Genomic DNA, 12,523 nt, shown 5'->3' on the forward strand with positions numbered 1-12,523 from the left:
GTACAGTTGTACGCATTACGCATGTCATTCCTCTCCTTACCGCTACCGTTACAATCAATGTTGCATAGACTAGACGACTCTGCATGGTTGCTCATGAGGTCTATATTGCTGTTAAGTATAATTGTAAACCGACAAAACCACATTTTCCACATCTAAAAGCCACTAATTTGTTGATATGCCCTTTATTATAGACACTAATGGTTACATTTAGTGTAACAACACTGTTTTAGCATTCCACCAAATTTTGGTTTGGGTCTAATACAAAATAGTAAGCTTGAGACTTTATTATGCAGGCTAACTATTCAACTGTTTTCTGTTGTACATATAATTTTCTTGGAACATACGGTTTTATTTTTGGGGGAAGTTCTCTCACTTTTAAAACTCTCAATAATTCTCAGCGTTTTAAGTAGTACATTTCAGTGTTTTACTGAATTTTTGATACCTTATGGTGTTTGTATAATAGTAATGGAGGCAATTTAACACATGCAATCTAAAAAGCAATAGCTGACTCTCATTTAGTTTAGATCTAATAAATTCAAAGTAATTTCATTACTTTTTTTATTTTTAGAATTTAGTATCAATGATGGTATAATGCATTAATACTGTTTTCAAATTTACACCTTTGTCAGATACTTCTAGAATGTTTAAAATTCTATTTTATTTTAAAATACAATTAAAATTCAATCTTTTACCATAATATTAATGCGAATGTTATTTGTGGCATTTTCTAAGATGTAAAATGTTAAACACATTTAAAATGACAAATATCAATATGAGACCACTTGGTTTAACTGGGTTTTTTTTCTTTACTGAATTAGTAATGTTTACTTATAACTTTTTATAAAGAATTTGCAGTAAGACAGTTTGTACCATGTAGTTGTAAATTTTTAATGAACTGTAAATAATTATAAAATAATAAAATTGCAATTAAAAATTACTTCACCTGTTTTATAAATTTAAGTTCTTGTTAAAACATTTTCTTTTGCGTAGTAAATAAAATGTATCTGGACTTAAAAATCTAATAAAAAGAGTCATAAGTAAACCGTTTTCATAAAACCAACTTTTTCAAAAGAAATGGTGTTACAAAGCTGATAATTCTACTATAAACCAAAATTTGATATTTTGGACCACCACAGTACATTTTCCTATATAGGAGAAAGTGAAATCTCAGACTGATAACATTGTAAATAAAGCTAAATTTAAAAAAAAACCATTTTTCTTTCTCAAAATGCAACATAGATTCAGAAATGTATTTATTTAACCACTTAGTTTATAGTGTGCTTAGAGACATCAACAAGGTTAATATAATCATACTCTATGAGAACAACAGAAAAACATTATACATATTACCAAAAATTATATATACTGTACATTAATTTAAACTTTTTCCATTTTTTTTTTTTTTTTTTCTTATTTTGAAATATTTCACTAAATTTAAAAATGACAAAAAAATGTTATTTTTACACATGTACATTTTCTACTTTAAGTGGCCTTTTAACCAGACAATACTGCCTTCACCATACACTTCACAAACTAAAATAAAAAAATTTAAATGAAAGTGGACCAATGTAAATTTACACTACTTTCATGAAAATTACAAACATAAAATTTCAAAAAGTTTAAAAATTCTCTTTTGAATTTGTTAACTTAATTTGTCAAACTGAACCGTGCAAGTCAATTTAATATAAAAATCCCATACTGTAACTCTTAAACATGTTCACGACAACAGCTAATTTCCGGACTTTTTTTATTTGTCCTCGAATTTGTTAGTTTTTTTTACATTAAACATGTAATTATAATGAGAAATGTATGTAGTCTTCACAATTTTGCACATAAACAATATTTCAATATGTTTTTTCAATGGTTTTCCATGTACCCCAAGGCGTACCTACAAAATTAATTTACCTGAAAAATTAAGCAATTATGTGCCCGATGGGGTACACGATAGTCTAAGATATTTATTTAATCACAGAATCATATTTAATAAACCACCAAGACAGGTTTAAACAATAAAAACGTAGTAAGGAAATGCATAGCAACTTATACACCATTGTGCTCATAGCGCTTTACAAAAGCGGTGTGTACCCAATTTGGTACACAACAGCAGTTGTGAAAGATCGTGTATACTCGATGGGTTACATGTCTTTGCGAACATGTTAAAAATAGTACAAGTGCACTTTTTTATTTACACTTAGTTGAATGAAAACGGCCAATGCAATTGACAGGTCTCACAAAATAAAAAGAGTAAAAGTATCATAAAAGTAGTGTAGTTTTTGTATTCTTTGTTATTTTATAAATATAGTACAAAATATGTAAGTACAATATTCTGTATGTATTTGTTAAACAGTTTAGCACCTCGAAATGGTTGGTTTACAATCATTTGTACTGGTGGGTTGTTTGTTTCGCTTTTTTATGATGAATGGAATGAACTCAAAATAAATGTAGTAATATCAAACGTAATTTATTTAAACAAACATTAAATAAATATGTTTGCACATTTTTCATCTTTATTAAGTAAATATGAAGTGGTAGTGTGAAATTAAAAAGTTTCTTTTGGAACAAATTCATTTGTATATCTGATCATGTTCTATACCAGAATTGCTTATCTCAGCAAGCAGTTAATCCTACGGAACTTTTAAAGGATAACGTTTTATTGTAAATTTTTAACACATCCTATGATATCCTATGTATTAAATCGGTTGAAAAATAGAAAAGTAATAGCTATTTTAGTTTGTTGGGTGTATGTAAAAAATAAAATTTGGTGTGTATATAAACGTTTTATTCAATTTGAAAAAGCTATTAACAATGCTAAAAATTACAATTAAATAAACTACAGTGGGATCTAAGTGTAAGATTTTAGCCCGTAAAAAATAAACACTAAACTAAGATTAACATTTCAGTTTTGTGCAACAGGTTAGCAAGGATGCAGCTGACTTAGACACAAAGCTAAAAAGTTCATGTAAAAAAGCAGTTTATTTTTCCAATAACAAAGTGGTTCCAAATAAGAAATTCTTATTCTTCTTCAATCAAAATAGAAAGTATGGCAAATTTGAATTGAACTGATCTGCGTATACGTGCCATGCGATGCAGTAGGTTAATTTTAAGATTTTTAAAGGTTCTTTGCAAAAATAAAAAATGAATCAATTTATTTGATGTTATAATGAAAATAAAAAAGTCTGATCTGTCTCTATTGTTTAACTGACCTTAATAAAAGCTCTCTTCCACATTTTCTCCTCAGTTAACAATGCATTGACTTTAAAAGTTAAAGTTTTCTTAGTCATTAAGAAAATGTTACCATCTAGTCTCTTGGGATTTGAATTTAAGTAATAGAACACTCTACATACATTTTATGAAACTTGGTTACATTATAGCAAGGTATCTGTGCAAGTAAAAAAATAAGTGTGTGACAACGAAAACAATTAACATTCTACTCAGAATCTGTATGCACAAGATAAATTTAGTTTTTTATACTCTAGCCACGGTTTTTCCAGGAATATGTGCTCCTTTTTTATTCTTTGTGCTTGAAAGTACCAACATCAAAACCTGTTTCTTATTTAGTTTCTTAATGACACCCGACCCTTGTTAATAGCTCAAATGGTTTCCCTCTACAGTTTTTAAAATAATTTTAATGCTTTCACTACTAGTTGATTTACTTGCTTTATTTTTTTTTTTAATTTCAAAGAGTTTAGTATTCAATAAACTCACAACATGTACCATACAAGAACATTCAAATTAGTTATTATTAGTCATTAATTAATTATGCTAATATTACAAATTTTGCATTTAAAGCAAAAATAAATAAAATTTAATATTTTAGCAGATTAAGTATATCGAAACTTTTAGAGGTAGATAGTGAATCCTCTATATAATTTTAATTTGAGACAATACTTACTGCACTATATTTGTTATAGTTAAATCTTGTACATTAAATGTATCCAATATTCACAAAACATTCTGTCAGATTTAACAGCAATGTGTGTCATTGTTAAAAGAAAATAGGATTTGTTTAACCCTTTCAGTGCCGCGGTGTTTTGTTATATGGTATGCATAAAATGCCGAGCGAAAATGCCTGATTCTCCAAGGGTCTGGTTAAAAATTCATAACAAAATTATTTATTGGTATAATGTCCTGGGTTTTTTTTTTAAATAAATATATTTTCTTTATAAATATAATACATTAATCACGTATTTTAAACGCTTTTATACCAATAAAAAAAAATTAAGAAAAACTTTATGAGCAAAAACCTTTTGTTTTTTATTTTGACACAACTTAGTTTTACTGAAATATTTTATTTTTTTACTTTGAGTTATTCTGTCTTATACTCTATTTAATTCTTTACAAAAAGACATATAAAAGCTTTTTTTATACTTGTAAATTAAGTTTGGAAAATAAATATGAAAATATGAACCACTACAAAACTAAAAATTTTCTAACCTAACCTAACACTCTGTGTATTGTCTACACTGCTAATGATTAAATCTAATCCCTGCAATACTACGTCTTCATTGTCAGCAATGTTTTTACGACTCATGGTTTATAAATATCACTAGACCAACACAAAAAACATAAAATCTATACAAATGTATTTAGTAAAGTACTAGCTGCTTACGATCACCGTTACTCACGGTCAAGTCATTCTACTTACACACAGACTAGAACAACATACACAAACGAAATAATTTGAAGATACTAACACTACAAACCCATTTACACTTAAAAAATATTTCAATATTTACAATCATTTGTGAAATAAACACCAGCACAAACAAAACATGAGACGGCTCTTCCGCGTAGCGGTCAATTCTAAACTCGACTGACGTGCTTACTTTACAACCGCCATAAATATCATAATCTAACCAGAATGCAACAAAACCTACATCAAAAGTTACGTTGAAGCCTTTGAAATGCGTATGTATAGTCATTGAGCCAATTTAGATAAATACTATATAAAATATAAGCGTTACTGCAGAAGTCGCAAATAGCGATTCTGGAATTTCTTGCATATAATGCAGGATCGCAATAGCGATGCTCCGGCACTAAAAGGGTTAAGGTAATAGACCGTCCATTATAAGTTAGGCTTACATTTTATGTATTTAATCACTATGGATTACACGTGTGGAGAATGTTAGGGAATTCTAACTAACTACTCCATGCTAATGTTGAGTTCAGCTCCATTCTACCTTCCTCTGCAGTGTCTGCAATATGACGCAGTTACAGACTTGACAACTGTAATCTGGAGTCGCCATCCATGTACAGAGGTTCCAAGAAAGGTTTGTGATGAAGGAGTTCAAAACAACTCTGCATCGTTGCAGCATCAGAGACACGTTGTCTACAAAAGTTTAATCAAGATGAAAAGGTGTCTAACAAATTTAGTGCACTCAGTTATACACCTAATATGACAACGAAAACACCTCTTCATCTAGATTACACTTTATTTTGTAGTCTAGGCATTTGATGTCAAATATGCAAAAAGTTGTTTTGAGCTTCTTCATCACCAACTTTTTTTGTGTAGCTTCAAACAGACATTTACTGCAGATTCCAGGAATCGAGTCTGTGACAGTGCAGAATTTCAGAGGCTGCATTCAACGGAAGGTGAAATGAAGCTGAACTCAACACTCACACTGAATCAGCCCTTCCCACCATAGCTACGTTCTGTGTAACCAGTCCATCCCGACAAAACAAAAACATTGTAAACCACTGCTGGACAGCTATTAGAAACAGCACGTTGGGGACTATACAGAAGAAGTTTCTGAGAGAACTTCTAGCAGGACTGATAAGTCGGTTAGATTAACAGTATCAGGCACTAGCAGAGAGGCAAGCGTAATGCATGTGGATTATTCAACATTAGCACTAATCTCCATCCATAAGACAGTATAATGTAAAAAAGTTAAGCCACATAGGGTTTAAAACATTTTTATTCGACTCTAGCTTAAGTGTAAACTTGTATTTTGATTAAGGTTTTACTAAAGTCATATGTTTTCTCTTCTATTGTATTTGTTAAGATTAAAACATAGTTACAAGTAATGAAGCTGAATAAACTACCCAATAAATATAACATTTTCTATTTTACAAAGGATTTTTTCTTTCGGGAAATGCACTTGAAAAGCATGACTGATGGATGAACTTGGGTCTGGACGTACATTGTTTGGGCATTGATTGCAGTAATATAAATCATGCATTGCATTTTGTTGTACAGCTTTGCAGTGACATATAACTAATCTAATACACACATGAATGAACCTTTTATAATGCTTGTATAAATTTAGAGAACAGATGCTTAATTAAGTTTTAATTCTTTCACTTACCTAACCATTCTTGCCTTTACTTGATATGAATGCCTTTTCTCAATGTTACTTAAATTGATTATTCTTTAGGACTATTTAAAATAGAATTTATAACACTTTTAATTCCATATAGTGTTGTTACTTTAGTTATGTCTGTTTCTATTTCAGTATTATGAAAAAAATATATGTATTGTACAGTATTTACTCTTAAAGAGGCATAGTGTTCAAGAATACAATATTACACTGATTTTGATTTTATGTAGAAAAATATATGTGGGAATAAATTTCCCCAAGTTTAGTATTGACAGTTAATCTGGAGGATAAACATTATTTAAAACAAATTAAATACCCTTAAAACAAATGTATTCATTTTTAAAACTTTTTTTTTCAAACCACAACATGTCAAATACTTTAGTTATGGAAGTATTTGTATAGCAAATTAATTTTTGAAGCCTGTCTAAATTATTGCAATGTTACTAACAACAAAATTAGGAAAATTAATTCTCTAAAAAATTTATTATTTGTTTGTCAGGTAACAATTTTCTGTCATGAGAGTTTCTTTATTATAAACAAAAAAATATTACGAAAAACTGTAAATATTTTAAAGCCCTGAAACTGTAAGAAATAATAAGAACTTTACTGTGGGAATTTGAATACTTTATTTCTGCATTTCATCATTTGTAACAAAATAAAACTTTCTTGAAACTGCAGTGGTGTGTATAGAAAATTATTTTCGGGGGCTAACATAGTGTTTGGTTTTTTTTTTTTTTTGTATAAAATACCCTTGAGAAATAGGAGCTGGAGAATTTTCCATAGGAAATTGTTTAGCCTTAAGACCTCATAAATGTGTTCTAGGGTGCTAACTACTGGGTGCGATTTTAATGTTTTTCTTTCAAAATTTCAAAGGAGGCTGGATCTCCCTGAGCTTCCCTTAGCCCATGTGGCACTGTGTTGAGAAATAACAATTTAATAAAACAAAGAAGAAAAATACTATGCATAAATGTATAGGGAAATGAGAACAAATTAAACAATGGATTACCAGTGGAATCAGATAAGTTCCTTCTGCTGGGCCTGCAAGTTGTGTTGCTAATGCTATTTATATATGTACAATAATGAAAGGTTTACAATAAAATTGGATAATCCCTAATTTCATTTCAAATATGTTTTGGTAAGCAAGCAAATTGCAATAGTTTGGATGGAAACCTTCTTGGTAAAGGAATCGGTCAGTTCTTAATCTGTTTCTGTTACTTCCATAAAATGTAGTTTGTTTGATACTAACTGAAGACAGCATGTAATATCTAAATACACTTTAGTATTTCAAATTTTAATACGTTTTTATCGATACTCGATTTATTTTGACTATTAAAGTGCAAAATACTATGGTTAAAAATTTATTTCATGCCTATTTTAATTTAGTTATTTTATAACATAAATTGGCAAACATAAAATTGTCCGCAGGTAACATTCAGCAATTAACTTAACGGACAATATATTGCCTTTTCGGGTTAAAAGGGTTTATAAAATACTATCAGAATTTCAGGTTTATATTGTTGAGTTGTGTTTAGTGATAGTTTTTCTTTTCTTTATCTTTCTAAATAAGTTGTTGCATTATATTCTGTAATAAAATTGGTATACAAGTGGAAGCATATTTCATTTTATTTGTATAATTATTATTATGTTATGGTTTAAGCAAAGTTCATACATATATTTATTTGATGAAAACTGTACGAACACAATGTTATGGTACAAAAGAACATACAATTTCAATTGCTTATTGAATGTCAAGTTAAATTACAAATATTGACTGCAAACTCAACTTTTCATTTAAAGTTTTTCCTATCCTATCATTTCAGGTTAGGTTATAATTTATATTTGTTATTGTTGTCTTCAGTTTTTTGAATAGTTCATTTATTTTCAACTTGTTTCAAAGCATGATTATTATATTTTTCTTTTTATTGCTCTTTTTCAGACCCATGGATCCAGTTCCCAAACATGTAGTTAGGTATGTTGTGTTTTTAAATCTTGGTTTATTATAATTTTGTTAAAATATACTTTATTTTTTAAGTGTTGTGTTTTAAAAAATAATTTAGATTTATTACTGCAACCGTTTTGTTTCTGCTTTTTTGGTGATTAGCTAAAAATGAAGAGTGGATATTTTATTGTTTACATGGATGGTTAGGTTACATAAAATTTAAGTTAATGTAATATAATGTATGGTTTTCCAAAAGTGCTATTTCATCCCCAGTAATTCAGAATTGAATTAGATATTGAATATATCCCTTTTTCTACTAGTAAATGAAACGTTTGTATCAAACCTTCCAGTTATTATGCTCTCAATACACCATAATTTATTTACAACTAGCTTTTTCCCGCGGCTTTGCACACTTTTCATAAGCTTTGCCCGTGTATGAGCATTTCTGGTTCAAGTGAATTATATTTCAAATGCCGATGTAGTTTGTCTTGTTGCCACGATCAAGAAAATCCGTCAAAAGTGTATATTTATAGCCATTGTACATGTCCATATATTTATTATAAAGTGGTCCCGTGGCTTTGCACGCTTTTCATAAGCTTTTCCCGTGTATGAGCACTTCTGGTTCAAGTGAATTATATTTTAAATGCCGATGTAGAGTTTGTCTTGTTGCCACGATCAAGAAAATCTGTCAAAAGTATATATTTATAGCCATTGTACACGTACATGTATTTATTATAAAGTGGTCTAAACACTCAAGTTAAGTTCAATCAGAAATTTTTTTAAAGACAAAAATACTTCATAACTTAGCGCCTTCAGATAGTGTTTGGCTATTCAATATACATAACTATCTCGTAATTGCAGTTTATAATGTGCAGACGCTTTTAAAACTTTTATCTTATGTAGTGCCGCCTGGTGGTGAGTTACATCAATGGGCATAGCATATAAACCTCCGTTAAAAAATACATATACATATACATTTTTATGATGATCGGTCAAATAGTTTACGATTCTATAAAGGACATACAGAAAAACATTCATTTATAAATGTGTGTGTGTGTGTATATATATATATATATATATATATATATATATATATATATATATATATATATATAAATGATTGTATACTTTTTATTCAATACATTCTTTATAATTACAAATCAATAGGCATGAATATTTTGTTACAAGGTAAAAACAATTGCTAACCCCCTTAAAGTGTTCATGCATTTGTTCAAAAAGTCTCTGATTACTTGAATGTGTCAAAGTTATCTAGGCTGACTGGATGTCTAACCCCTTTACATTGTGACAGCAGTCAACATATAAGCAGTGATGTCTATGGCCAAACCAATAAGCCTACCTAAATCCAACCATAGCTCTGTGTTTCTCCTTTAATTTCACGTTAGTTTATATAAGTTTTAAAATTTTATTTTAAGTTTTAGTAGTATATAATGTACTTGGAATGGAGAAAGTACAGATTATAGTTATGTCTTTTACACAATCTCAAAAGTTTTATTTCTTTTAAACTCGTCATTGGATTGTATTTGAATTTTAATACAAGTTTAACAGGATAGCTCCCTTTATAGTTTATAAATTTCATAATTTAATCTCTTTAAGAAAAGGTGTACGTTTCCTTATTGAATTTTTTCGTAATTTTTCGTGAGGTTGTAAAATTCTTGTGCATTGTTGGGTAATTTACAGTTACATTTCATTGTAGCAACACGCGTTAATGAATCTAATGCTTGTAAAATAAATTATATTTGTAATGGTTTCATAAAATATGCAGCAGCTAGTCAGAGTCTGGAAAGTGAGTGATTTTGTCTGTTTTTACGGCTGCCTTCACCGACAGGCTCAGAAAACCTGTTACTCATGGGGTATTTGTATAAACTAATGTAACATTAAGTGAGGACACAGTGGTATGGTTGGATTTCTGGTAGGCCTATTGGTTTGGCCATAGACATCACTCAAACTCAGATGTACATAATCTTTGTGCCAACAGCAACATTAGGATAACAAAATTTACAGTGTGACATCCCTGTGTTCAAGCTGAAACGATTTTGTGTGTTACAATATATTATAAAAGCAGACTAGGTTAAAATTCTTGACACACTAGATGGACATAGTTATGTCATGTGTGTATATATATATATATATACATTAAAAAACATGTATTTATGTATGTATACATTATGTCATGTTCTAAGACTGTTTCTTACTTTTTATTATAAAACTATTGTAAAGCAGTATATAACAACTTTCTAATATGGTTTTAGTTATATTAACACTTTGATGTTTACGTGTTTGACTTTTAACTGTGTTTTAATATAAATTAAATCGACCAAATTTAATTACTATTGATCTGAAATTAATGGCTTTAAAAGTAATTCCTTCCTTTATTATTGGAAGCTCCTTTATCAATCAGCTGGTAGGTTAACAAAAAATATAGTTTTTATCTTAATAAATTCACTACCGACTTCATTATGGAACAAGATATACAACATCAGCGGGCAGGCGAGTAATTCAATATTTAGTTTGGTTAGGTAGGTTATAACTTAGCGTGAATCGAAGATTCCAGTGTTCCACTTTTTGTCGATCAATGGACGCCCTGAGTTTACTAATCACACTATTACTGAGACCAATCTCCATAGACACGTTACTGAGGGGTTTGCATATAACGTGTGTTACTGATCAGTTTGCTAACAGTCTGTTTTTTACTAAGAGTTGAGTTCTCGTACTGAGTGGTTTGCTGACAACTTGTGTTACTGTAGTTACTGATCAGTTTGCTGACAATCTGTTTTTTACTGAGAGTTGGAGTTTTCGTACTGAGGGGTTTGCTTACAACGTGTGTTACTGAGAGTAGAGTTCCTGTACTGAGTGGTTTGCTGACAATCTGTTTTTTACTGAAAGTTGGTGTTCTCGTACTGAGGGGTTTGCTTACAACATGTGTTACTGAGAGTGGAGTTCCTGTACTGAGTGGTTTGCTGACAACCTGTGTGTTACTGATCAGTTTGCTGACAATCTGTTTGTTACTGATCAGTTTGCTGACAATCTGTTTGTTACTGATCAGTTTGCTGACAATCTGTTTGTTACTGATCAGTTTGCTGACAATCTGTTTGTTACTGATCAGTTTTCTGACAACCTGTGTGTTACTGATCAGTTTGCTGATAATCTGTTTTTTACTGAGAGTTGAGTTTTCGTACTGAGGGATTTGCTTACAACGTGTGTTACTGAGAGTGGAGTTCCTGTACTGAGTGGTTTGCTGACAATCTGTTTGTTACTGATCAGTTTGCTGACAATCTGTTTGTTACTGATCAGTTTGCTGACAATCTGTTTGTTACTGATCAGTTTGCTGACAATCTGTTTGTTACTGATCAGTTTGCTGACAATCTGTTTGTTACTGATCAGTTTGCTGACAATCTGTTTGTTACTGATCAGTTTGCTGACAATCTGTTTGTTACTGATCAGTTTTCTGACAACCTGTGTGTTACTGATCAGTTTGCTGATAATCTGTTTTTTACTGAGAGTTGAGTTTTCGTACTGAGGGATTTGCTTACAACGTGTGTTACTGAGAGTGGAGTTCCTGTACTGAGTGGTTTGCTGACAATCTGTTTGTTACTGATCAGTTTGCTGACAATCTGTTTGTTACTGATCAGTTTGCTGACAATCTGTTTGTTACTGATCAGTTTGCTGACAATCTGTTTGTTACTGATCAGTTTGCTGACAATCTGTTTGTTACTGATCAGTTTTGCTGACAATCTGTTTGTTACTGATCAGTTTCTGACAATCTGTTTGTTACTGATCAGTTTTGCTGACAATCTGTTTGTTACTGATCAGTTTGCTGACAATCTGTTTGTTACTGATCAGTTTTCTGACAACCTGTGTGTTACTGATCAGTTTGCTGATAATCTGTTTTTTACTGAGAGTTGAGTTTTCGTACTGAGGGATTTGCTTACAACGTGTGTTACTGAGAGTGGAGTTCCTGTACTGAGTGGTTTGCTGACAACCTGTGTGTTACTGATCAGTTTGCTGATAATCAGTTTTTTACTGAGAGTTGAGTTTTCGTACTGAGGGATTTGGTTACAACGTGTGTTACTGAGAGTGGAGTTCCTGTACTGAGTGGTTTTCTGACAACCTGTTTGTTACTGAGAGTTGGAGTTCTCATACTGAGGGGTTTGCTGACAACCCGCGTGTTACTGATCAGTTTGCTGACAACCTATGTGGTACTGGCCAGGAAATTGTCTATATCTGTCTAAATCACAGATTATATTTC

The 12,523-nt window shown here is 30.6% G+C and overlaps 1 protein-coding gene across 3 annotated transcripts in view; it reads left to right on the forward strand.

The window, feature by feature from the left end:
- Positions 1 to 12,523, forward strand: part of LOC124364831 (serine/threonine-protein kinase MARK2-like) — a 146,258-nt gene that overhangs the window by 129,214 nt on the left and 4,521 nt on the right. For 2 of the 3 annotated variants that reach the window (XR_006922661.1, XM_046820607.1), the window contains one exon: positions 8,254 to 8,286. The exons of the other annotated variant lie outside the window; for it this stretch is intronic. Coding sequence is in view for 1 of the 2 variants with exons in the window: in XM_046820607.1 (XP_046676563.1) it covers positions 8,254 to 8,286 (33 nt within the window). In the remaining variant the exon portion in view is untranslated. Of the gene's footprint in view, positions 1 to 8,253; positions 8,287 to 12,523 lie in introns of those variants that run through there. 3 annotated transcript variants of the gene reach the window in all.

Source organism: Homalodisca vitripennis, chromosome 6 (genome assembly GCF_021130785.1).
Source record: "Homalodisca vitripennis isolate AUS2020 chromosome 6, UT_GWSS_2.1, whole genome shotgun sequence".
In the NCBI taxonomy this organism is placed as follows: domain Eukaryota; kingdom Metazoa; phylum Arthropoda; class Insecta; order Hemiptera; family Cicadellidae; genus Homalodisca; species Homalodisca vitripennis.